The sequence below is a fragment of the Drosophila obscura genome, unplaced genomic scaffold (assembly GCF_018151105.1).
Source record: "Drosophila obscura isolate BZ-5 IFL unplaced genomic scaffold, ASM1815110v1 contig_73, whole genome shotgun sequence".
Classification (NCBI taxonomy): domain Eukaryota; kingdom Metazoa; phylum Arthropoda; class Insecta; order Diptera; family Drosophilidae; genus Drosophila; species Drosophila obscura.
The window spans coordinates 875,074-901,672 of NW_024542865.1; the positions used below are offsets into that span (position 1 = coordinate 875,074).

At 48.9% G+C, this 26,599-nt stretch overlaps 5 protein-coding genes and 1 pseudogene across 15 annotated transcripts in view; 4 read left to right on the top strand and 2 right to left on the bottom strand.

The window, feature by feature from the left end:
* Positions 1-14,800, top strand: part of LOC111064912 (partitioning defective 3 homolog) — a 40,888-nt gene extending 26,088 nt beyond the window's left edge. Inside the window, exons 1-10 of one of the 9 annotated variants that reach the window (XM_022352755.2) lie at positions 2,494-2,758; positions 4,795-5,654; positions 5,730-6,525; positions 6,599-7,230; positions 7,303-7,608; positions 7,692-8,365; positions 8,445-9,030; positions 9,335-9,442; positions 9,793-10,228; positions 14,234-14,800. In XM_022352755.2, coding sequence (XP_022208447.2) covers positions 2,576-2,758; positions 4,795-5,654; positions 5,730-6,525; positions 6,599-7,230; positions 7,303-7,608; positions 7,692-8,365; positions 8,445-9,030; positions 9,335-9,442; positions 9,793-10,228; positions 14,234-14,701 — 5,049 coding nt within the window. In that variant the 5' untranslated portion in view covers positions 2,494-2,575 and the 3' untranslated portion in view covers positions 14,702-14,800. Of the gene's footprint in view, positions 1-2,493; positions 2,759-4,794; positions 6,526-6,598; positions 7,231-7,302; positions 7,609-7,691; positions 8,366-8,444; positions 9,031-9,334; positions 9,443-9,792; positions 11,183-11,271; positions 11,530-14,233 lie in introns of those variants that run through there. The other 8 variants (XM_041595652.1, XM_041595653.1, XM_041595654.1 and 5 more) reach the window with 8 other exon arrangements.
* LOC111064914 (probable tubulin polyglutamylase TTLL1) lies at positions 11,397-13,446 on the bottom strand. 3 transcript variants are annotated; one of them, XM_022352759.2, is made up of 4 exons: positions 12,983-13,445; positions 12,347-12,926; positions 11,946-12,286; positions 11,397-11,874 (listed from the first exon to the last, which is right to left on the bottom strand). In XM_022352759.2, the coding sequence occupies exons 1-4, from the start codon at positions 13,306-13,308 to the stop codon at positions 11,571-11,573; spliced, it is 1,551 nt and encodes a 516-aa protein (XP_022208451.2). In that variant the 5' UTR covers positions 13,309-13,445; the 3' UTR covers positions 11,397-11,570. The 3 variants fall into 3 exon arrangements, with proteins under 3 accessions (XP_022208451.2, XP_022208452.2, XP_022208453.2); XM_022352760.2 differs by having other exon boundaries at positions 11,796-11,874; positions 11,942-12,286; XM_022352761.2 differs by lacking the exon at positions 11,397-11,874 and having other exon boundaries at positions 12,129-12,282; positions 12,983-13,446.
* A 3,323-nt stretch (positions 14,801-18,123) lies between the features above and the next one.
* LOC111064979 (formin-like protein 7) lies at positions 18,124-19,658 on the top strand. Its single transcript, XM_022352903.2, has one exon. The coding sequence runs from the start codon at positions 18,208-18,210 to the stop codon at positions 19,453-19,455; it is 1,248 nt and encodes a 415-aa protein (XP_022208595.2). The 5' UTR covers positions 18,124-18,207; the 3' UTR covers positions 19,456-19,658.
* A 1,104-nt stretch (positions 19,659-20,762) lies between these two features.
* Positions 20,763-21,183, top strand: LOC111064986. Its single transcript, XM_022352911.1, has 2 exons — positions 20,763-20,862; positions 20,927-21,183. Exons 1-2 carry the CDS (start codon positions 20,763-20,765, stop codon positions 21,181-21,183), a joined length of 357 nt encoding a protein of 118 aa, XP_022208603.1.
* Positions 21,184-21,448: 265 nt separating this feature from the next.
* LOC111064987 lies at positions 21,449-22,010 on the bottom strand. Its single transcript, XM_022352913.2, has one exon. It carries the CDS (start codon positions 21,980-21,982, stop codon positions 21,449-21,451), a length of 534 nt encoding a protein of 177 aa, XP_022208605.1. The 5' UTR covers positions 21,983-22,010.
* A 3,116-nt stretch (positions 22,011-25,126) lies between these two features.
* Positions 25,127-26,421, top strand: LOC111064988 (annotated as a pseudogene).
* The last annotated feature ends 178 nt before the right edge of the window (positions 26,422-26,599 follow it).

The following is a 26,599-nucleotide window of genomic DNA, read 5'->3' on the forward strand; positions in this document are numbered from 1 at the left end:
CAATTAATGACTGAATGAATGAATGAATGCTCTCTCTCCTCTCTCTTCTCTCTCGCTCTCTTTCTACTTCCTTCTGTGCCTCTCCTTTATCTTTGGCTGACCTTCAAAACGTGCGACTGTATTCACTCATATGTTCATTTGATTATTCGTGAATAGAATGTCAGTAATCCAACTTGTTTCACCTAGAAATTCATTTCGTTCCATGTGTGGATTTTATTTTCGGCTTGAACAAATATTGAATTGCTCTTAAAAATGGTTTATTTGGCTGTTGTTTTATTTGTGCCATCTTTTGGGTGCATGTACATTTTCTCCACTTTTTTCGCTGCTGCCTTCGTTGCTGCTATCTTGCGGGAGAGTCTTAAATTTCTAGTAAGCAAATAGATAAATAAATCGCATTCGCTTTTCAGTCAGTGTCTGCCTCTGTCTCTGGCTCTGAAGGGGATTTGGATTGCGTTCGGGATGGTCGATGCTCGTTCGCTCGCTCGCTCGCTCGCTCGCTGGCTGGTCTGTCGCTTGTTGTCATGCCTCAGCGGTTTGATGGCGCTTAAAAATTTGCTGCCCATTGTTGTTGTCCCCCTTCCACTGAACGTTGTATGTATATTTATTACAGGTGTGTCTACAGGTACACTCTGTGCTCTGCTCACACCGTCGTCGCTCAGGTGCATAATCAAATGAAAAATATTTTTGTTGTTGTGCGAAATGAGTTCAGCTTTGTTGCCTGTCTGCCTGCCTGCCTGCCTGCCACTTGTGCTGCTGCTGCTGCTGCTGTAACTGCCTTTCTGTGTCTGTTTGTCAGTTGATTTACATCTTTACATCTGTGTACACTCGTACCACTCTGGCACACTGTACTCCATAAAGCATATTTTATTTAAATTTTATAAAAATCAACTTGCGAGACACTTTTGGAGGCAACAACGAAGTGGGTATACCCTGCCACAGCAAATATAGTCACCATTTTCATAGCTTACACCATAAGTAACTCCGGATCGGGCAATCAAGCACACGCAATGTATTTTGTTTTTGAATATTTTTGGGCATTCTCTGTCTGCAGCATTCGCTTGTGCTTTCCAATCAACCCTCCTCTGTTAGGGTACATGCAAACACATGCCACATGCCTCCGACATGCACCGACATATCTCATGTAATTTTATGCAAAAATAAAAATGAAATACAAATATTGTACATACATTTTGTTTGTGGGCCCATGCACCCACCGAACGTGAAGCAAGCCGGAAAAATCGCATGCGAACGCCACGTCCAGAGCTGCTTTTGTGTGTGCTTTGTGGAGTGTTAAAGGCTCTAGAACCGAACCACCGAACCACTGAACCACCGAACCGGTTGCCTATTCATACCGAGATTATGAAAATAATGAACCAAATTGCAAATGCATTTTCAGTGGAATATACGAGTAGAATATTCGAGTTCTCTAGTTCTCCATAATCTGTCGATTAGTGGAGTGGACTTGACTCCATAGACAGACCATTCACTAGTTTCTACAAATCGTGTGGCATTGAATTTCCTTGTCCAGTGCTCCAAAAATAAAAAATTCCTTGGCAGCGATAGTCGAGTCGAGTCGAACAGTCAATCAATGTGCTGTTCATATGATGATTATTGGAAATTCTTGGTCACTCACTTTTGCAACATTCGCTTGTGCGTCTCGAGTCCAGGCGCTAATAGGTTGATTTTTGTGGGGGCCAAGGGAGGATGTAGCAAATTCGAATCTCGAAACCGTTGGTATCACGTTGAGTGAGTGACAATGCGGTTTCCATTCGAATGGTATAATAGGAATGGGCATATAAACTCCAGATATGGTTCTGAAATTACTCAAAAAAGATAGATAGAGAGAGAGAGAGAGAAAAGATCTCGACATTTAATCCCCCATCAGCTGAAAGTGGAATTCAAACAATTCACATGCACATTTATTCCGTTCGCAATAGACACAAAACCAGACAGACAGAAACAGACAGACAGAAACAGACACATAGAAAATATGCGGATTGCTTCCATCCCAATGCCGTGTTCTTGGTGTCTGAAATTTCCGCATGGCGGCTGATAAGAGTGTGCGACTGCAGTTCTCATGGAGAGTGGGGAGAGGGGAGAGGGCGGTGTGAACAGTAGAAGAGTAGAACCCGTTACTTGATAAGCGGGGCGCTTTGTCAACTATTTTGGCATTGCATCATCGATAAGAAAAAAGCCAACAACAAGCGATAAACGACACAAAAGAGTGACTAAAAACAAAAATGAGTGAGTGAATCATAATAAAGTTCGGTGCGAAACATTTCCAGGGAAACCCAACGGTGAAAGTTCCTCCTTCCTCGCAACCCAATCATCCTTCATCGTCATGATATCAATAGAATCGAAACAATTGTGAAAATCGAAAGCGAAACTAAAACAAAAATAAAAATAAAAACGAACCAAAAGCGAATTGAAAATAACGAAAAAATAAACAATTAAAGGTGTGCTAAAACCAAAAATTAGAACGAAAATCAAAAACCAAAGATCGAATCGAATCGAATTGAGTCGACTCGGAGTGGAAGTGGACATTGGAGGAACGAGAGAGCACGAGAGTAAAAGAATGTTCGACGTTCCGCCCAAGTGCCCGGCGTTGGCCAACAAATTGGGCGGCCTCTTTGGCTGGCGACACACCTACAAGGTGGCGGCCAAGCACGAGGGCATACCGCACGGCCACCTCCACAAGTCCTACTCCCTCACCCTGCCCAAGCGACCACCGTCGCCGTCGGCCTATTCGTGTGTGAAGGTAAAGATACTCGCAACATGTGTCTGTGCACCATATCTAATATCTGATGATCATCTCTGATCGTCATCATCTTATGGCCAGATGCAGAAACTCTCTGCTGCCATCTATCGCGTCGCGTCGTCCCACACGCTTGAGTGGAGGGCGGCGGCGGCAGCGTCACTTGTTAGCCAATGCCACGCCCACAATGCTGTTTCAATCTTTCGTATGATATATGAGAACGTGATCCGTTGTCTGTCTGTCTGTCCGTCTGTCCTCTTGCTGTGTGATTTCCATTGACAAATGACCATTAAGAAATATAATCAGCGGCGCGGATGGGTCCACAGTGGGTCCAACTGGGTGAAAAAGTGATACAAAAAGTGATAAAAAAAGCGATGATTAAGAAGGACACAAAGATTATGTGCAGTTGAGAGGAGTTCAAATTAAGGCTTGAAGCTACTTAGAATAAGTCCTGAGAATCTAAAGAATAATATTACAATATATGCAACGAACTCTAACGAAGATAATTATCTTTAATTATAATTAATGAATTATAATTAGAGTCGAGCCGTAAGCTGTTCGTGATGTGATCTGCATAAATGTATCTATTTCTCTCGCGCTGCGAGTGAGCGCCTAACAAGAGTTTGCATTCGATTCATTAGAGGACAGAGTTCTCCCGTGTTATATTCTCTGCAGTTGATATGCACACTCCATGTGCTCTACTTGGAATATTTTTATAATTATTTTTTTTGAACAAGAAATCGCATTGCTTTTTCCATTGCATATAAAGTAGAGTCGCGGCTACGGCAGCGAATCACAATGTTCCCTCTCGTTTATTTTTTGATTCTTCCATCAACATTTGATCACTTTTGTTACCCACTGTACCGCAGGCATTCGAAACTGCATTCCAGTCTCTGTCGCTGAATCTTGAACTCCCACGAATCAGGCAGTTTGGAATTTAAAAAAAAATTAAAAATTAAATTAAAAAGAAAATCAACATGCAATCGATAGAATGAATGCCTGAGCGCGCTCTTTGACCCACAAAAAACCAAAGAGAAAAAATAAAATAAAAAACAGCAACAGAAAAACAGAAACAAGAAAAAATAAAAGTAAAAAGAGAGAAACAATGAAAAACAGAAATAGCTTAAAATGATTGCGCCAAGTTGACGTTCCAGTTCTTCAGTTCAGTGCAAAGGGGGAGGGGGAAGAGGCGCTTCTACCTCTGCTCTGCGCTGCTGCCAGAGTGCCAGAGAGCCACCTCAGAGCCGCAGTCTCTCTCTCACTGTTCCCCAACCAACGCTTTTGACTGGTTTCATGGCATGATGCAATTGTTTTTGTTTCTGTTTCTGTTTTTCGGCATTCGGCATTTGGCATTTGTTGTGGAATCCATTGGAATGCCCAAAGTTGCACACGAACGAACTGACAGACAGACACAGTGGAACGGATCACACAGACCTGTGCCTCAGCTTGCAATTTGGTCCGTGGAGGTCGTCGCGTCTCGAGCGTCGCTTTATTTGGCGTCAAGTCAGGGAGTTCAAGTTGAAACCACGTGGGCCAGGCCTAGGGGAGGCTCGGATTCGGATCCGCACTCTGTTGATGCGGAAGCGTAGCTGAGAAGATCAGATCAGCCTCCACGGAGTGAATGAATGAAAGATGGATGGATGGATGGATGGATGGATGGATGGATGGTCCATCTCTGTGTCTATCTGTCTGTCTGTCTGACTTCATGTTGTGCAACTTTAGGCAACCTGCAACTTGGTCTCCGATCTTGATGAAAATTGGTGGATGGGGTTAAAACAGCTGAACCGAACCGAACCCAACCGAACCGAAGCAGCACCTCTGGCTTGTTTATGGCAGGGCCTTTTGGGTTTCAGGGCACATTTGCAGACTGAGGATATGGCTAGGCCATCGGTAAATTGCCTTTTGTTAATAGGAGGAAATATTGCTCTTCTTGCCGTTACTCTCTTCACAGATACATTCCACATATCAGCCAATCGTTTGGCTCCACTTGTGCCGTGAAAACTAATTGAAATTTTCCGCAAATCTTATTTCGTTTGCAGCCAGACTCATGGGTGTCGGTGACGCATCTACAGACACAATCGGGCATCCTGGATCCGGATGATTGTGTGCGGGATGTGGCCGACGATCGGGAACAGATACTCGCACACTTTGAGGATCCCGGACCAGATCCGGGTGTGGCGCAGGGCGGTGGGGATGGAGCCTCCGGCAGCTCATCCGTGGGCACCGGCTCGCCGGACATCTTTCGCGACCCCACGAACACAGAGGCACCCACCCGGGACCTGTCCACGCCCCACATTGAGGTGACGAGCACCACTTCGGGGCCGATGGCCGGCCTGGGCGTTGGCCTGATGGTGCGCCGCAGCAGCGACCCAAATCTGCTGGCCTCGCTCAAGGCGGAGGGCAGCAACAAGCGTTGGTCGGCGGCGGCGCCACACTACGCGGGCGGCGACTCGCCCGAGCGTCTGCTGATCGACAAGGCCGGTGGGCAGCTGTCGCCCCAATGGGAGGAGGAGGATGATGCCGCCAGCCAGCAGCAGCTCAAGGAGCAGCTGCTGCTCCAACAGCAACAGCAGCAGCAGCCCCCAGCTGCCGCTCACCAGCCATTCGCCCGCTCTGGGCGCCTGTCCATGCAGTTCCTGGGCGACGGCAACGGCTACAAGTGGATGGAGGCGGCCGAGAAGCTGCAGCATCAGAACCAGAATCAGCACCAGCACCTGAATCACCATTCCGGCCATCGGGAGCTGAACTCGGGCCAGTCGTCGCTGCAATCGTCGCTGCCGAACAGCGCCTACTCGAGCAAGTCCCTGCCGAGGGAGAGCAAGCGGAAGGAGCCGCTGGGGCAGGCGTACGAGTCGATACGCGAGAAGGACGGCGAGATGCTGCTGATCATCAACGAGTACGGCAGTCCGCTGGGCCTCACGGCCATGCCGGACAAGGAGCACGGCGGCGGACTCCTTGTCCAGCACGTGGAGCCCGGCAGTCGCGCCGAACGGGGTCGACTGCGGCGCGAGGATCGCATCCTCGAGATCAACGGCATCAAGCTGATCGGCCTCAGCGAGTCGCAGGTGCAGGAGCACCTCCGACGTGCCCTCGAATGCTCCGAGCTGAGGGTGCGCGTCCTGCGCGGCGACCAGCTGCAGCGCCAGCAGCGGCGCGACTCTAAGGTGGCCGAAATGGTGGAGGTGGCCACCGTCTCGCCCACACGCAAGCCGCATGCCGCCCCCGTGGGCACCTCCCTGCAGGTGGCCAACACCCGAAAGCTCGGCCGCAAGATCGAGATTCTGCTGAAGAAGGGACCCAACGGTCTGGGCTTCTCGGTGACGACGCGCGACAATCCCGCCGGTGGCCACTGCCCCATCTACATCAAGAATATACTGCCCCGCGGAGCGGCCATCGAGGATGGACGCCTGAAGCCCGGCGATCGGCTGCTCGAGGTCGATGGCACTCCGATGACGGGCAAAACCCAAACCGATGTGGTGGCCATACTCAGGGGCATGCAGGCGGGCGCCACTGTCCGGATAGTCGTCTCCCGTCAGCAGGAGCTGGCGGAGCAGACAGATCAGGCGGCAGCAGCAGCAGCAGCGGCGGCAGAAAAGACGTCCGCTTTGGTCACTGTTGCAGCTCCTGTGCCCGCTGCTGCGGCATCCATCCAGGTACAGAAATCGAGCAGTGCCCGTTCGCTCTTTCAGCAGCAGCAGCAACAGCAGCAGCAGCTCCTCAACGAATCTCAGCATTTCATCGATGCGGGCAGCGAGTCGGCAGCCTCAAATGTGAGTTTGAATTTTAATTGTAGATCCTTTCCCCTGCTGATACTGATTCTGAATGTGATTCTGATGCCCACAGGATAGCCTGCCGCCGAGCAGCAACAGCTGGAATACACGCGAGGAGCTCACGCTGCACATCCCCGTGCACGACACGGAGAAGGCCGGACTGGGGGTGAGCGTGAAGGGGAAGACGTGCTCGAATCTGAATGCCTCCAGTTCGAGTGGCAGTGGCAGCGGCAGCGGCAGCGGCCTGATGAAGCACGACGGGGATCTGGGGATATTCGTGAAGAGCGTGATCCATGGCGGTGCTGCCTCACGCGACGGCCGACTGCGGATGAACGACCAGCTGCTGAGCGTGAACGGGGTGTCGCTGCGCGGCCAAAACAATGCCGAGGCCATGGAGACGCTGCGTCGTGCGATGGTGAATACGCCGGGCAAGCATCCGGGCACCATTACGCTGCTCGTGGGCCGCAAGATCCAGCGCTCGGCCAGCTCCAGCGACATCCTGGACCAGGGTCAGAGCCAGAGCCAGAGTCACAATCACAATCACAGCCATAGCAACAGCAGCGGCAGCAACAGCGGCGGCCACAACAACAGCAGCTCCAATGCCAGCGACAATTCGGGTGCCACAGTCATTTATTTGAGTCCCGAGAAGAGGGAGCAGCGCTGCAATGGCAACGGAGTAGGCGCAGGCAGCAACGAGATGAATAGGTGAGCGCCATGGAGGGGGAAAGCATGCGAATGAAACCCCTTAAACACCTCTCTTCCTTTGGTTTTTTGTAGATGGAGCAATCCCGTTTTGGATCGTCTAACCGGTGGCATTTGCTCCACAAACACAGCACAGCAGCAGCCCACACAGCAGCCGCAACATCCCCAGCAGCAGCAGCAGCAGCAGCAGCAGCAGCAGCAACAGCAACAGCAACAGCGTCGCCTGCCCCCAACCCCAATCTGCAGCAATGCGGCACTCCGCAACGAGAGCTACTACATGGCCACCAACGACAACTGGTCGCCGGCACAGCTCCATCTGCTCACGGGCCATGGCGGCAATGCGGCGCTGCTCATCGAAGACGATGCCGAACCGATGTCACCGTAAGCCAACGACAGATAAATTCCCCCATGAAGCCCCTTCAGCTCATAGCTCCATTGCTCTATTCCCATTTTCCCCATTCTAGAACACTGCCGGCGCGTCCTCACGATGGGCAGCACTGCAACCCGAGCAGCGCCAACGCATCGCAGACAAAGGCAGCAGTGCCAGTGGCCGTGGCAGTCACCGTGCCGGGCACACCGTCGAGCAGCGGCACCTTTGACGCCACCTACTCGTCTCAGCTCAGTTTGGAGACAAACTCGGGCGTGGAGCACTTCTCGCGCGATGCTCTGGGCAGGCGCAGCATCTCGGAGAAGCATCATGCGGCGCTGGATGCCCGCGAGACGGGCACCTATCAGCGCAACAAGAAACTGCGCGAGGAGCGGGAACGCGAGCGTCGCATTCAGCTGACCAAATCGGCCGTCTTTGGGGGCTCCATTGAGTCGCTGACGACGCGGATCGCCAACGCCAATGCCCAGCTGGCGGGCTACAGGCACGCCAAGACCGCCTCCAGCATTGAGCAGCGCGAGTCGATGCAGCAGCAGCTGGCGGCGGCCGAGGCCGAGGCACGGGACCAGCTGGGTGATCTGGGCCCCTCGCTGGGCATGAAGAAGTCCTCGTCGCTGGAGTCGCTCCAGACCATGGTCCAGGAGCTGCAGATGTCCGATGAGCCGCGTGGCCATCAGGCGCTGCGCGCACCGCGCGGTCGTGGCAGGGAGGACAGCCTGCGGGCGGCGGTGGTCCACGAACCAGATGCAAATAGTGAGTGGGAATCGATCGGGAGGAGGATTCCCGACGCTGGTCGCGCGACTCAAACTAAATTTTGTATCTCAAATTTCAGAGCCCCGCAAGACATGGCTGCTGGAGGATGGGGATCACGAGGGTGGCTTCGCCTCGCAGCGGAACGGACCCTTCCAGAGCTCCCTGAACGATGGCAAGCACGGCAGCAAGTCGTCGCGGGCCAAGAAGCCGAGCATTCTGCGCGGCATTGGGCACATGTTCCGCTTTGGCAAGAACCGCAAGGATGGGGTGGTGCCAGTGGACACCTACAGTGCTGTGGCCATCTCCCCGCCCTCATCGGTGGTATCATCATCGCCACAGCAGCAGCAGCAGCAACAGCAGCTACAGCAGCAGCAGCTACAGCAACAGCAGCAGCAACAACAGATACCCACCGCTGCTCTGGCTGCATTGGAGAGGAATGGAAAGCCACCAGCATACCAGCCACCCCCGCCATTGCCAGCACCAAATGGTGTGGGTGTAGGTGGTGGTGGTGGGGCAGGGGGAGCAGGTGGGTCGGCAGCGAATGGTGGCATACACCAGAACGATATATTCAATCATCGGTATCAGCACTATGCCAACTATGAGGATCTGCATCAGCATCAACAGCAGCAGCAGCAGCAGCAGCAGCAGCATCATCATCAAATAAGGTGAGAGATCAAAGAGGGTGCCACATGCTCTTGTTTTATATATATATATATATATATATATATATATATATACATATATATGTTAATACCGCCCCCATGCCCACATATCCCCATTAAGCCATGACTAACTTTATTAACAAAAATCTCAACATTTGTATCTTGTCTCTGTCTCTTTCTCTCTCTATATCTCCTTCTCTGTCTATTCTGTGGTCATGTTTATATGTATATGTATCACTCACACACACACACACACACTTACCAACACCATCTAACAACACTTAACAACACTGGTTATGGCCTGCAGCACATCCATACAAGCAGCAGCAGCAGCAGCCGAGCAGCTATCGGAGTCAACGCTCGAATGCATGCGACAGCAGGTGATACGTCAGCGCATCAAGGTGGAGGCGGAAAGGTAACACACACACACACACACAAACACACCCCATCCACACGCACACGCACCCAGTGGAGCATCATTATTATAAGAACAGTACAGAAAAGGGGAATCCAAGTAGAATTTTACCAGCAAAGAGCTCACAGAACGAAAAGGAATTTTGCATGGCATCAAAGAGCAACAGATTATCTTTATAGTACTGAAACGCACTGTATAACCCCCTCCCCAATACTAACTGAATGGTTTTCTGGTTGTTTCATTGTCTGCATCTGCAGCTGCAGCTGCATCGTTGTATATTTTGTATTTTTTATCATTTGATCATACTGAATGCTTCTTTTTCTTCTGCTTCCTTTGCCTTGCCGCTACAGTCGCCGCCATCAGCATTACCATTCGCAGCGCAGCGCTCGGTCGCAGGACATTAGCATGCACTCGACCAGCTCCTCATCCCACCACCAGCATCCGCAGGGCCAGACGCAGGCGCACACAAATGGCGGTGTGATTCGTCCCTTGAGCAGCTACTACGAGTACGAGACAGTGCAGCAGCAGCAGCGTGTGGGCAGCATCAAGCACAGCCACCACAACAGTCACAATGGAGGCACCAGCAGTGCCAGCGTCAATGCCAGTGGCTCTTCGGCGTCGCCCATCAATGTGCCGCATTGGAAGGCGGCCGCCCTCAATGGCTACTCCCCGGCCAGCCTAAACAGCAGCTCTCGCAGCCGTGGACCCTTTGTTACCCAAGTGACCATACGCGAGCAGAGCGGCATGCCAGCCCAGCTGCAACAGCAGCTACAGCAGCAGCAGCAGCAGCAACAGCCCACCTACCAGACCGTGCAGAAGATGGGGGCACAGTCACAGTACGGCAGCAGTGCTGGCTCCCAGCCGCATGCCTCCAAGGTGTGACTATAGGTGCTGGCGCATGCGCGCGCCACACGGGATGTGCTCGTGGAGGATCATCATCATCAGCAGCATCAGCAGCAGCATCAGCAGCTGGAGCAACAGCAGCTGGAGCTAAGCGAGGTCAGCGAGGTAGAGATCTTCTACTACGCTACCGAATGCTGAGGTTATGCTGCTCCTTCCTGGGCACCTTGCCTGCCTCTCTTCCGCATGGAAGTGACGCTGTGTGTGACGCTGGCAGCCGGCAAAAATTAGAGATTTATTTTTACGCAATTGATTGGAGGATGGGATGAATGGAATTTTTCGAAAAAACTTCCACATTTTGTACACAAAGACACACCCCATACACACACACACAAAACATGCATACATGCTACATACATACACCTTGTATTAACTTAAATTTAAGTTCATTTATTCCCAATGCATATGTATACATAAATACATATCAAATGAAAAGTATTACCATTTAAAGCGACGACAAGTCGATGCTAATTTGGTGATTTAGCGAAGGAAAAAGGAGAACTTGCTATTGTATTTCATCTCTCTTTTTTTTTTACTGTCTAAGTCAAATGCCTTTGTACATAATTAGGTTATGCAGAAGAAGCCAACCACAGAACATACAGCCCAGCACCCCCACACTTTAGATTTCAACTACGAAGTACCATTTCTCCATTACTTTATACATTAATGTATTTTTTTTTTGTTTTTCGTTTTCGTCTTTGTTGTACATAGAAACTTTCGTTTGTTTTGTTAGCTTTAAAGCGGACGCCATTTTGTGTGCAAAAAGTTAGAAATTTGCAAAAGTTACAAAAAAAAAAAAGAAAAGTAAAACTTAAAGAAACCCTCACACACACACACACACACACACACACACACACACATAAACTACTATATTGTATACCGTATATATATATATAAATATATCTAATTTTTTTTTCCTCTATATTAAGATGAAAGCCGAAGCTTTGGCAAATTGTGCAGCCGACTTTCGGTTACCGGGGTCTCTACAAGACAAGCAGCTTCGTTTAGTTATACGTAATAATTGTAGCATAAAATATATAAAATATACAATTAGGCGTATACATTATGGGGAGTAGCTGATTGCATACCATAGATGTTTATTTTGTGTACTTTGTAAGTAATTTGTAAATTGCGGCACCGAATTGCGAATTAAAAGTTAACAAATTTCCATGAACAATTATCAAACTGTTATACATCGAATATACACACATACATATGTTGGATGGATTCATCGCTGAATGATCCTCGTCTTGGCATACGAGGGTGGTGTCGTGTGCCGTCGCACTGGCGACTTGCTGCTCTTTATTGGTCCCTCCTCCTCCTGCTCCTGCTCCTCATCGTCTGTGGGAGGACGGGTTTCTTGCTGGACACGCTTCTTCTTGGCTGTCTTTATTTTGCGTTTCTTTTTCGCATGACCTTGGGTCGGGGCTGCCACTGGCAGTGGTGCTGGCGGCTCCTTCTTCCTTACGACGGGCATCAGCACAGTGAAATTGGCGAGTAGATTGGGATCGGGCGACTTGTCCCAGTGATCGCTTAACGGCAGGGCAATGACAGATTAGTTGGGGAGAGAGAGAGAGAGCTATGGCGAGCGATCATTACTCACTCGGGCATGCCACTGGGTGGCACTACCACATCCAGGACATTGTCTATCAGCCGCGACTTGAGCATGCGATCGTTTGGCGTGGTCGCGTGCATCGATGGCGAGGTGTTGATCTCAATGAGCCACGGCTTCAGATTGTTGTCGATGATGATGTCATAGCCATAGACCTCAAAGCAGTGCCGATCGTTGGACATCACTGGGGCCACTGCGTCCAGGGAGTGCCGGATCGTCTCGCAGATGCGTTGCCAGAGAGTTTTCGAAACGCCACCGCCCCTCAGGCTGTCCAAGTAGAGCCAAAGATTCTGGACAGGCCACTTGCCGCCATGCGTCGAATTGTACACTAGCTGATGGGTGAGAGAAATCGATTTGGTGACCCACAAACTGCCGTTTGTGTGGTGACTTACGTTCGTCTTCTGGATGCTGACATTCGTCAGATGCATGAACACATTGTCAATGTCTGTGTGGTCGTACTTTTCCGTACAAAAGCGACAGAAGCCCTCCCTGTAGAGGTAGGCCTTCAGTGGATTGAACGTGGTCACCAGCACGAACAGCCGCAGATCGAACTTCTTGCCACCGATGAGCAGCGGCTTGTCTATGTACCTCGAGATGACACTGGTATTGCGGCTGAGCAGCGGATAGAAGGTGCGCGCCTCGTAGGCGTACTTCTTCAGCTTGGAGAGTTTGTTGATCAGAAATATTCCATTGCCCTGCGACTTGCTGCAGGGCTTGACGATCCACGTGCTGGCCGGATTCTTGTGGAATTCTTCCACAAACAGATTGTAATCGGTGGGCAGGACAAAGGTCATTGGTACGATATCCAAATGCATGTAGCGTGTACCCCCAATGCCCAGCTTCATGGTCTGCGCATAGGTCTGGGCCAATGGATCGCCCTTGCGCTCCAGATCCTTGCGATAGCGCTTGATGTTCTTGATGAGCAGATCCTTTCGCGACAGCTCCATCGAGTTGGGAAAGTGGTTTATGATTCTGCGTAGAGAATATCCCTCAAGTCAGATAAATTATGAACTATTTGCTTCACTTACTGATCCGATCGCATGCGATACGGCTGATCGATGCCGAAGATATAGCGACAGGTTTGGGTGCAGGCCCAGTAGAAGTTCCACTCCCCATTGATCGACGGCACCTGCAGCCAGCCACGCTTCTCAAAGTTGCAGATCAACGCGGACTTGTCACCATCTGTGCTGTAGAGCATACATTTCTCTGGCTCTGGCTCTGTCTCTGTCGCTGGCTCCGGTATCGGCTTCAAGCGCTTACTGAAACGCGGCGAAGACTTGATCACGCCGTGCTCCTCGATCTGATCATTGCACCGTCGTTTGAGGCTCTGCGACGGGCTGCCATGATGCTTCATAGCAATAGCAGCAGACCGGAGTCGGGCTCCTCCACTGCAAGAGACCCTTTTGGAAATTTAGAAATACTACGAATTTTTAACAGTCAATTTAAGTGTCGATTTGTGTTGCTGTCGTGAGTTTTTACTGCTGGCCTGACTGATGATTTCTACTATTTATTTGGTACTTGAATTAGAATTAGAATTAGAACTAGAGATAGAAATGCACTACATGCCCCTGCATTTGAGGAGAACCCATGACACATTCCTACTAGGGGTGTAAAACATTTCCAGGCCATTTCCAATTATGAGACAGTTGAGATCCGCATTTGCATGCTGTGGATCGTGGACAATCAAATGTCTTTCTGCCCTTTAGAAACGATCGTCTCCCCTCTATTGGTTCAATGAGACAGGTGCTGAGTACCTGGATTGATTGGATCCCTTTGGCTATTGCACAATCGTTGATCGGCGAACTTGTTGGCTTCCTTGGTCGGGGCCAAGCCATGTGAAACCGAAAGTGTTAATTCCCTTGAAGATTGCAATGTTTACACACACAATAGGCAGTCTCATTCTGTGGATGATCGCATTTCGGGGTTTCTTTGGTGGGGTTCTATGTAGATAGACCCAACTAAACCTCCAGCGAACAACCGCAAATGGGAAAAATTGACTTTGACACAAATATTTGTGACATGTTCGGCCTGCCTGCCTGCCTGCCTGCCTGGGCCCAACTTGGCCCATTGAGTAATTTCACACGTTAGTTTGGTGCCCAAGTCCGTTCCAACAGAACAATCGCTGACCATTGTGCAGGGCCCTGGAACACCGGACTATAAATGCCCACTGCCGGTCATCAGAGTTCAACAGTCAGCGAGTTGGAGGTGTCGTGCTCATATCATAGCAATTTGTGGATAAGCTCAGAAATCAGCATCAGCATCGTCAGCATGAAGTTCTACAGCAGCAGCAGCAGCAGCATTGTGCTCATCTTGGTCTTGGTGGGCACACTCCTGGCACCCGGAGAGGCAACCTTTGGCAAGCTGAATCTGTTGCTGGGCGGCGCCAGTGCTGGTGTCGGCTCTGGCTATGGTTATGGCTCGGGTTACGGCTCCGGCTACGGCTCTGGTTATGGCTCTGGTTACGGCTCCGGCTATGGATACGGATCTGGCTATGGCTCTGGATATGGCTCGGGCTATGGCTATGGCGGCGAGAACGTGGTCAAGGTGATCAAGGTGTCTGTAGTGCCGGGCGGCGGAGGCTATTCAGGAGGCTATGGATCTGGCTACGGCGGCGGCTACGGATCTGGCTACGGCGGAGGCGGCTATGGTGGCGGCTACAGCAGCGGCTTTGTTGGCGCCGCTCCGGCCATCTCCACATCGGCCGTGGTTACCCCAGTGGTCACGGCAGTGTCCACGCCCGTGGCTAGCCCCATCCTAACTGGCGGAGCTGGCTATGTGAGCGGCTTCGGTGGAGCTGGACTGGGCAGCTATGGCGGTGGACTGGGCGGCTACGGAGGGGGACTGGGTGGCTTTGGCGGTGGTCTGGGAGCTGGTCTGGGCGGTGGTCTGGGAGGTGGTCTTGGTGGCAGTGCCTTGCCTGCCTCGTATGGCTTTGGCGGCGGCTATGGGGCTGGCGGTGGCTTTGGACTGGGCTTTGGAGCACCACCTCCACCCCTCGGCCTGGCATCGGGCCTGTGCTAGACGCTTAACGAACGAATTACAGTTTACTTCTCTTCTTCCTTTTTTTTTTTGTGTCGATATTTCTAATAAAAAACGTTTAATTAAAATTTAATAAATAAAATGTTAAAATATATGGAGATTATTTTTGGCTATATATTTTTTATTTGTTACTGAGTCTGACTATATAATTCTTGGGAACTTACTTTGCACAGAATCAATTCCGACGCCCAAAAGCGTGCTACACCTGCAGGAGTTTCAAATTCGATGGGCAAGTTCGATCCAAACCCGTGGCTCATAGTCGTTGGGAATGTGTGTAATGTTTGAATGCTCAACGCAATTCATCGCTTCACAATTACAAAATTAAATTTCGCACCTAATTGAAGACCCGTCGTCGGCCCATAAGAATGGGTGACCTTCGTGGGGGCTTCTGAATGAAACCGAGAGTTGAGTTGAGTGCTTGGGCCCGGCACGGCACGGCAACTGTTTACGCATTCAGTTAGCTGCGACTCCCTATATCTCTCTCACTGCTCCTCTCTGCTCTCTCTCTCTCTCTCTCTCTCTGTCTCTCTCTTGTGTGGCAAGGCAGCACTAAGCCGAACAATACAGTTAATGGTAATCAAGTGCCAAAAACCAAAAGCAAAGCCAAAGTCAAAGTCACAAAAAGGCCAAGCCCAAAACGTTTGGCCGAGAATGCTGTACGCGCGTTGGGTGTAAATTGATTTTGCTGGACCAGCTCCAGCTTCAGCCTCAGCTCCCAATCAATGCCACCAAAGGCAGAGGCACAGGCACAGACACAGCCACAGACGCAGCCTGAAATGCGAAACCCAAAAATACGTACAACAAAAACAAGGAAGGAAAATTTTAACGTTTGGTCGAAGCTTTTAATACACTTACAGATCTGTAGGAGGCTTTTTTAATAAGTATAAACTAGTGATCCCATCTGAGGGCTTGGTTTGTATAAAAAGATATGGAAAGACATGACAATCTGTTGTTAATGCTGATTATGAATATAATTAACAATTCAATTAATTATTTTATTATTATTCCGTTTAAGCTTAACTATGATCTAAAATATTTCAAAATGTTTAATATTATTTTTCTACTTTTTATGTTCGATGAATGTATATATGTACATATGTATTTATTGATACTCTTTATATAATTTAATTGTGTTACCCACAACTGCCCCTAATCAGACTACCCTCTGCAAGGGTATTAGTAGCCTGCGAGTATGGAGAAAACCCCACAAAATCTGTAAATGGGAATGTGTAAATTGGCTATGATTTAATATTTGCCATGTTTAGCCGATAAGAGGTGAAGAAGAGAGGCAGAGACAGAGGCAGAGGTAGAGAACGTGCTTGAAAAGAAGAAAGAGATTTTAGCTACGGGGTACAGTACAGCTCAGAACTATTGTGCCATTTCAATGATCGTCTAAAGATCTGATACCCATGCTAAAGGGAGTCCCAACTTCACTCAGAGATGTGTTTAAACTGCCCTCAACCACTAGAGAAACATCTCAAATATCAGCACACACACAAATTTTATGTTCCACAAAATGTGTATTCCAAAAGCCACGTATGAGCACCTTAAAGGGGATTTTATTAGGCCTCCACACCCCCCCATATAACCTGTTGCTAAATTATGGACATGGCATAACATTTTGCCGAAATTCAGGAAAAGCTTTTGTGTTCTTTTGTTGACCTAATTAGCATAGCAGTCTAGATCAATAGAAAAGCAAGAAAAGAATAAACAGAAACAGAAACAGAAACATCACGATTTACATTTACATAGATGTTTTGTAATATTTGATCTTAAATAGAAATGCTCGTACACATACTTGAGACGTGGCCAGCGTGGACAAGTTTTGGACAAGCAGCCGGCACTCTGGCATGGGATGGGATGGGATGGGAATGGGCAGATGAAGCTAAGCTCGGTTCGGTGTGGGGTTCGGGATTGGGCGTGCTTTGGCTATTGGCGAAGCGTTGGCTAGCTTGTCGCTGTCCCCCCCGTCCTCCATCCTCTTTGACTACGTGTAGCCATGCACAAGATTTCAGTGACCGAATGAGTGACAAAGACAATACAATGGCCACGCACATGGCCTAGCCTGCACTGGGAGAAACTGAGCAGCAGGCAACGGGGAGAGAGCTATCAAAATGTTTGCAAAGGGATAGAATAAAAGATATTATTATTTATATGAATACAAATATTATTATTATTATTATTAAATTTTAATTATAATTTCCAATATAAATAATACAGAAAAGTCGCATCAGAATAAGGAGCAGTAAACACCATACTAACAAATTCTTTTCAATCAAAAATATAAAAAACATTTCATTACTTATTGGATCTATTAATTTATTAATGTATGTATTAATAACAAAATGCTTGCACACTCGACCCCATTTTTCATTATATTCTGCTTTGTCCTGCAATCCATTCTTGTGAAATAAAAACCGCTCAGTGTATTTTTTTGTTTGGGGAATTACCTGCGCTTCTTGCGAATCCGTCCGTACCGGCAACCAAAAGTTAGCTGCTATTTTGTTTTGTTTTTTGTTGTTGTCTACGCCGAGATTGTTTGCCCAGAGATGCGAGAAAATATCTCACTTGATGGTTAAGTAGTTGAGGTGACAGACAGGCAGACAGATGAGCCGTGGGACAGGTAGTACAGCCAGACAGTTGCTCCGATGGATGGGATGGGATGGATGGTTGGGATGGGATGGGATGGCTATGGTGCTGCTGCTGCTGGCAATACCGGTGGCTATGGCTGTGGCTATGGCTGTGGCGGATATGTGCGCTAAGATGAGATGTGCTGGCCCCGCCCATGTTTTTTTTTGGTCTCTGCTTGGCTGGGCTTATAAGTAACTATTTATGAATTAAGCAAACAGCTTGAGGGGTGGTGGGGAGCTCCAAACTGTCGCTCGTTGGATCAAGCTCAGTTCAGCGGAGCTCTGCTCTGCTCAGCTCAGCTCAGCTCAGCCCTGCTTGTGGCATAGATTAGAACTATACAAACACTCGCACAGATACAGCTACAGATATACAGATACAGCTACAGGTACCCATTGATAGCCGAGGGGTAAGTGTTAGGGAACGAGATGAAAGATCGGAGCGCTGGCGCTGGCGCTGCCTATAAATGAGTGGGTCTCCACGATTTGGGACATCAGTTGAGTTTTGCTTAAGGAGCCAGTAGCAGCGCACCGCACCGCACCGCACCGCACCCAACCCAACCCACAACCCAATCCCAATCCACACCATGAAGCTGTTCGTTTGCATAGCACTTGCCTTGCTGGCCATTGCCGCTCCCGCCCAGGCACTGCTGGGTGCCAAGCTGGCTCTTCTCAAGGCCCTCGGTGGCGGCGGCCTCGGTGGCGGCAGCTCTGGCGGCGGCGGCGGAGGCTACGGCGGTGGAAGCTACGGCAGCGGCGGATATTCCGGCGGATATAACCAGGGATACTACAGCCAGCCCAGCCGTCCCGTGTACAACTCTGGATACGGCAGCGGAGGCTCGAGCGCATCCTCCAACAGCGCTTCATCCAGCAGCTACGGCTATGGCGGCGGCTATGGAGGCGGCTATGGTGGTGGCTATGGAGGCGGCGAGCAGTTGATAAAGGTCATCAAGGTGGTGGAGCAGCAGCAGCAGCCCTCGTACTCCTACGGAGCTCCCTCGGGCTATAGCAACTACGGAGGCGGCTACAACCAGGGCTACTCCAGCGCCAGCTCAAGTGCCAGCGCCTCCAGCTCGGCCCAGGCTCTGCCTGCTGTCAGCTACTCCGCTCCAGCTCCCGCTGTGACCTACTCGGCTCCTGCGCCAGCTGTGACCTACTCCGCCCCAGCTCCTTCGGTTACTTATTCGGCTCCAGCTCCCTCGGTGACCTATTCCGCTCCAGCTCCCGCTGTGACCTACTCTGCTCCAGCTCCCGCTGTGACCTACTCCGCTCCAGCTCCCGCTGTGACCTATTCGGCTCCTCGGGCTCCTGCTGTCACCTACTCCGCTCCTGCGCCCGCTCCAGTCACCTACTCGGTGCCCGCTCCTCAGCCCGTGGTCCGCTATCAGCCTGCTCCTGCTCCAGTTCAAGTCAGCTACTCCGCCCCGGCACCCGCACCCGTTGCCATCTCCCGCCCCATCAGCTACGCCCCAGCGCCAGCTCCCATCAGCTATGCCCCAGCTCCGGCGCCCATCAGCTATGCCCCCGCCAGGCCCCAGCAGATTGTGAAGACCATTAAGCTGATTGTCGATGAGGATCAGTCTGGAGGACGTGTGCCAGCCCCAGTCTACGGAGCCCCTGCACCCGTGGCCACCAGCTACTCGAGCGCATCCTCTTCCGCGGCAAGCTCCAGCGGCGGCTGGAACGGTGACTACAACGATGGAGGCTACAATGGAGGATACAACGGTGGCTACAACGGTGGCTACAACGGTGGCTACAACGCTGGCTCCACTGGTGGTGGCTTCAACGGTGGCTGGAAGCGGGGTGGCATCTTTGAGAAGCTTGTCGGCTGCTAAGCCCAGGGATACCCCATTCCCCACAAACAGTGCTCAACCTAACCTAACCTTACTCAACTGTGTATTTTTTTTTTCTAGTTCTAAATCGAATAATTACTTACGAGTATTTAACTTGTTGTTGTATGTATAATTTCGAATCGATCGCTGTGTACATAAAATAAATCAACATATAAAAATGTGTGTGTTTTCCCACCCACCCGAAATCTGAACTTTATAATTCCCAGTCATTATATCTATATGGGGGTCTCATAACACTTTCAAATTGCTTCGACCTTATGCGGCTGAACTGGACTGGGGCTTATGTAATCGTCAGAATACTCGTATCAATCGCCTTCGTTTGTCTTCTAATTTTATTTGGGGTTTTTTTTTGTTGTTGTTCATGGTTTTTGGCATCTTCGTTTTTTCCAGAGTTCATTGTGTTATTGATATTCTAACCGAAATTAGCACACGGTTGCTAACTCACACCGAACGATTCGATTCGATTCCGGCTCAGCAGAGGCTGGCAATGAAAGCGAAGCTGCGAGCGAAGGGACGGGCTCCAGCGGATGGCGGAAGCCACTCCAAGATCGATTGGTATTTTCTCTGGCTGTTTTTTTTTTTTTGGGTTTTCCCCTAAGAAGATTCGAAACAAAAATATTTTTTCTTAACAATAAGCATAACATTCCATTAAATTTAATGCTAGATCTTCGTTTTTCTTTCTGTTGATTAACAATTGTCAGCAAATAATTTGTTGAATCACTGGAATATCCACGCAATTAACTCAGTATGAGAACTGGGTTTTTTTCTGGATACGTTTCGATTATGTCATTTTTGACAAGTGTTCGTGACAATTTTAATAAAATTCTTCCCTGCAATCCGTGCATTCTGGCGCTTAAGACCAATTTCTATTCAGATCAGCGACAACAGTTGATCATCGGCAGAGATCGTTGAATTGCATAAAATTTACTGGGTTTTCTGCTGTTCTAGTGGATGGGCAGAAATGCAACTGGGACTTAGATGAAGTCAAACGAAGGAATTCTATGCACATTGCCAATGATTGCCAATGATCTCTTTAAAGACATTTTTAAAAGCAAAAATGAGGCAGAATCAATTCATTTGATAACTTATTTCTGTAGCCAAACATTTAATGTCTTTCAACTGATCTTAATCGCAATGTTTTCGTGCAGTTTGTGTGCCAAGTTCAGCAGCAAAGCTTGTCAAAGATCGAACCCCGATGGGCTTTCAGCCAAGACCAAGAACTTCCGTCCGGAGGTGTCTATAAAATGAGCAGTGACCAAAGAAGCCCAAAGAATAATCCACACAACAAAATGCCAGTGAATATATTCTACCTGTCCATTCTGCTGGTGGCAGTCATCGCCACTCTGACAGCTGGCCATGCGGTGGAGCGCGAGCAGCCATCGGCACTTGGTGCGGTCCACGGTGCGTATGCGTAATCAACCTTTTGACTCGAAGTATTGAAGTATTTTCTCAGGCTATGGTCCGGCTGTACACATCAGCTCTGGAGTCCTGCAGCTGGCCGACGATACTGAGACGCAGCTGCTGCTTGTGCCCAGCGTGCACTCCTCGCCCCTAGCCCAGCCGTGGCCGCACTTCTATGTGGAGGGTTTGACCTCACACCTGCCACACGTTGCCACGCTGCCCCAGCCCACTGTTCACGAGCCACGCATTGTAATCAGCGATAATTTGGACTTTAGCCACCATCCATCAGTGAAGTCCCATGGACGCTAGAAACGCGCCCATGGCTAGGAAAATATTTTCCACTAAAATATTTTGATTTTTTTTTTTACTGCGGTTCACTTTAACGGCTGGATATGATGGATATTGATGGATATCCCCAAAAACAAGAACAATATATGTATATTCTTTTAACTTAGTTTTATTGCAAATATCGCTTCAAAAATAACAACAACAAAAAAAAAGGAATTGGGTTGGGATTTTGCCAACGAAATAATCATTGAGCCTTTTGCTAAATTTGGGTTGACTATCACAGCATTTAGTAGTGATGATCCAGATGATGATCCAGACTCAGTTGGTGCTCCAGATGCTCCAGCTGGTGCTCGTGCTCGTGCTCCTGTTCGTGCTCCACTTGCTGTTCGAGGGCCTGGTGCTGGAGCTGCTGCAGCTCGTGCTCGTCGCGATCCTTGAACTCGTACAGGCTGCTGTAGCTGAAGGCGCCCTTGCCGTGATCGATGCCAGGCACCGGCTTGTGGTCCTCCTCGTAGTGGGAGTGCAGCTCACTGGCCTCCGCATACTCCTCCCCACCATCGCTGCTGCCGTAGTCTGCCGGGAAGCTGTCCTCGCTCAGATGATCGCCCAGGGCACCGAGCTGATCGTGCTCCGACGAGGCGAACTCGTGCGAGAAGTCCAGCTTGGACAGAGCCTCGCCGCCGGTGAGGCCGCCGGCGTAGCTGCCCAGCAGGCCAGCCGAAGGTATGCCCGAGGCGTAGTCCTCGCCAATGGGGGAGCACAGTGCGCCGGCCAGTAGATGGCCCAGCACAAGCATCAGCTTCAGGCGATACGTGAACATATTGATTTTGGTTGGGAGGTCGGAATGTGTTTCCAGGAATCTGAATCTGAATCTGAGGCTTAACCGACGCGGCGAAATGTTTCGAATCAACTAATTTCTTTTGGCAAACTCTGTTTCATTTTATATGCTTGGGGCTTTGCCTTGCCACACACACACACACACACACACATGTGTACGTGCTGCATTTTCCTGAATTTTCCAACCACAACTGCAAAACAACTGCAACATCATCAGCTTCGCATTGCTTTGCTTTTGTTTGGCTTGGCTTGGCTTGGCTTGCTCCGTTTGGGCCATGCCATGCCATGCCATCGCCATCGCCATCCACAATGTTGCAACGGACATCTGCCTGCCCCCTGACGCTCGGCCCGTTCGGCTGGAGCTGATAATTTGCTGCACTTACTCCGCATTACGTGTACGTGTACGTGGACGACGTAGCCAGGCCGGGCCATTGGGTAGCCTGTTGCAATGGTGCGTATACGTAATATTTTCGCATTGCTTTTTTCGGCCATTAGTCTCTGTGGCCGTTCTCGGTGTGAACTCATTGCGCAATCCAAGACCAAGACCACCCCCTTCTATGATTTTTATGCCTGCTATGCCTTCTATGCCTCTCCCTTGAACGGTTGCGGATCTCAGGCGCCGATGCGGAAGCTACCAAGTTTTGGCACAAGTCCGTCAATTGGCCAACTAATTGAGTTTATCAACAATAGAATGTCAGAGCCACTGGCCACCGCACACACACACACTTGGGCTCTTGGGGTCTGGGCCCAAACAATGCAGTCAGAGATCTTCATTGTGCAAAACCATCCCAAAATTGCAGCTGTCAGTTGCTGTGTGCGCACAAATGACCAAACAAATGAAGTTCAAATAAAATTGGGGGACTAGGTACACATGCACATATGTAGTTGGAATAGCGATAACAGCAAACATGGCATGTTGTGTGGAGACACCATCTATGGGGGCAGAAACGTATTACCAACTTTCGATACTTGGCCCTGTACTTTCGCAGCAGAATAAGTATTTTCACCATGGAATTATGCGATAAAAGAAGTTGTAGTGGAGTTTTAGTCAAAGGAAATCTATGTAGATTTCCCTTTTTTTTTCTAAGGGCACACTGAGGGGGGGGACTCTTAAGGTGATCGAAAGATATGTTAACGGATTTTACAGCGAGGGAAAATCGCTGAAATCGGTTAATGTTAGACCCTCGCGCATCAAGGTAACAATATTTTTACTTTTGGCCAAGTTAGGCAAAATTTGGGTTATGTTTAATTCCGGAGTCTGTACTTCGTTGATCCGTTGATAGACCGTAAATTATAAAGAATTTAGAATTATAAAGAAAACTAACTGCGTGTCAAATATGGTTTTTTTAGGAAAATTTCAAAGTTTCGTATTTTTTGTATATCAAATGTTGAAAGGTTTTGCCCATCCAAAATGTGAAACTTGGGAATTCTCCTACAAACGAACCATATCCGACCGCCAAAAAAAATTGTTGCACCTAAATTCTTTATTTTTCTGTTTTTGTTTGTTTTTTAGCATCATTTAATTAGCATTTTTTAATTCATTTTTATACTTATCTTATCTTATTTTACAAGTCTTTGTGCATTTTTCCGCATTAAATCTGTGTCTTTGTACAATTACTGATAGTCCCCCTAGAAAGATGTGTAGCAGTCGGAGTTGATTTCGATTTCACGAGTACATTGACTGCAATTAAAAGCAACAGCCACAAGCCAACAGAGCGAACGAATACTCCTCGCTTGATCGCCAGTCAGCCCCAAAAGAGCTGACACACTCACCCAATCCCCCAAGCTACTAACCCAAACAATAACTCACGGGCACGAATATCTCCAACTGGAAGATATTTGCAATAGGTAAAAAGCGAAACAAAATAGCTAAAGTTACATGTATGGACATACATATGTACACACGAGTTTGTTTAATGTATAACATCTGGCTGATTGTAGCGCTGCCGTCAATACAACGTGAAATGTGCGAATAATTTGCCAAAATGAACGCAACAAATATCCGACACGAAGTTTGGGTGCTCTGTCAAAATGTATGCGAGTATGCGTGTATTTATGTATATGTAAGAAAGACTTACAAAATTATGAACTCGAAATAAAAATCAAGAATACGTTGCATGAATATTTGCCTAAATTATTTGCATTGATTTTACGGATAAGACATTCGGAAATCATTTAAAATAATTTCGCTAAATATCGATGCATAAATCACACACATTTTGGAGCCATTAAGTGTGTGTGAAAAGCCAGTACAATGATCCATCTGTATGTGATATAACTTCAGCTTGGAATAAATTTTGAAAAACTTTTTAGCTGCGATAAATTATCGATAACTTACCAAGGCAGCAGCGCATACATGAACAATCATTTAGGAAAGATTAAGCCGTGAATCGGCCAAGCAAATGCTCAGCCCCCAGCCCCCCAGCACTCTCACTCACACTCACACTCACATTTTACTCCTTTACTGTTTGGCTCGCGTGACGGCACATGGCGGCAACATCAACATTAACATCCAGAGCGGCATCGTTGGGAGCAGCAACAGCACCAGCAATTCCAGCCATGGGGCAGTGGGCCACAAAAATTACAAATGTAATAGCCGCCCCCCCAGATTGTGGCTGTACATACACCCTACACCCACAATGGTGGGCCGTGGGGGAGTGGTAGTCGTAGTCGGCAATTGGGAACGAAGCAAAGTAGTTATTAGTTAGCTCGCATTTTGGCAGCAGTAGGCAGCATTTCCTAACGCAAAATATGTTTGTGATAATTATGCGATTGCCAATGCCTTGCCCCCTCCCTGCTCTTCTGATCCTCTTCCCGTCCATCCACCGTCGAGACGGAATGCTCTACCTTGTTGGGCAAGCACTTGGAGCAACTCGCATGCGGCAGCTTTGGCACGTGCACCGCTCAGAATCGCTTCCAGCTGGAGCGGCTGCTGATATCATACAATCATCCATCACCATTAGAATCCACAACCTGAATGTCTTAACGGTCCATAAATACTAGATTTAATTGCAAAACTATTTGCTTCTTTGGCCCACATATGTATAAAAGGGTGGCTATGGGCTGTGGTCTCCTCACACAGCCATGACACCTTCCATTTCCGGTGCTGCTTCTTCTGGCTCTTGGCATGGCCGTGGCCCCGTCAAGCGGTGACAATGGAGCTGATTCTAGTGAAATTGGGTTTCAGAAAATACTGGACTTAAGGGAACCCTAAAAGGATCCTGCAGTAAAAGCTGAACAAGAAGTGGTCATTGGGCTTCCACTTGGCTTCACCTTCTCCGCGCTCAATAAACTATGCAGCACAATCGTTGACCTGGGCCTTTTGCAGCCCAAGGTCACACCGGACATGTCGGGCATGAGTTTCCTGCTGCGCACTGACGAGTGCAAGAATATCAAGCATTCCGCTTACTGAAGCCGATAAGCTCTGGGAGGCACCGGGCTTCTATCAGGATCGTCCCACGGTCATCTTCATTACGGGCTGGAAAACAAACATTCAAAATTCGAACAGTGGGCCAGTGGCCAAGGCTTACAATTGTCGCAACGACACAAATTTTGTGGTAAGTCAAATTTATCTTAGATGATTGTAACTTTAATTCCTAATAATTCCCTAATTGGGCTATTTATTTCTTCAACAGTTGCTGGATGCAGCCGACTTCATTAGACACCCTGTACTCGTGGTCGGCGCTGAACACGGAGGCCATCGGGAAGTATGTGGCCCAGGCCTTGCTGAAGCTGAACAGGACATATGTGATCGATAAAGTGCATGTGGTTGGACACAGCCTTGGGGCTCAGATTGCCGGATCGGCAGGCCGGAACTACAAACAGCTGTCGGAAGGGGCGACTCTGGCGCGTGTGACGGGCCTGGATCCGGCCAATCCTTGTTTCTACGATGGCAAGGGTCCTAAGGGGGTACGGAGCGGCGATGCCAGGTTCGTCGACATCATACACACGGATCCTGGAGTCCTGGGCACATCGAAAGTCGTGGGCGACGCTGATTTCTTTGTCGAGAATTGTCATTGCGATTTTGTTTGCTCGCACAACCGAGCCGTCGAATACTGGGCAGAGACGGTGTACCGAACGAACACAAACAACTTCCTTGGCAAGCGATGCAATCGGTATAAGGATCTCGGGAATGGACGCAAATGTCATGATAGCAGAACAGTTATGGGCTGCGATGCCAGTGCCCGCGATCTGGGGTTCTTCTATGTGGAAGTTAAAGCTGATGAGCCATTCGGCAAAAATGCAAACCTGCAGTCTTTCACCTCAAGCAATAGCCAGTGCGGAGCCTGTTAGGCCTTCCAGTGGCGTAAGGAATGGCAGATTTATTTACCGTTAAAGCAAATCTCCAACAAATTGCATCGATTAAAGTGGATCAATGTTTTGCATCAAGTTAAACTGATTAAAGACGGCACTTAAAAATAATAGGCGATACATGAGATTCGTTTCTATGTACATACATCTATGTATATGGAACAAAAGGAAGTGTTTCGAAATCCTTAAAGTATATTCCACATAGCCGTTTCCGTAGTTCCGCCCATCCGTCTCGATGAGAACCCATATCTCACAGACCATCAGAATTTTGTGCACACACAGACTCTTC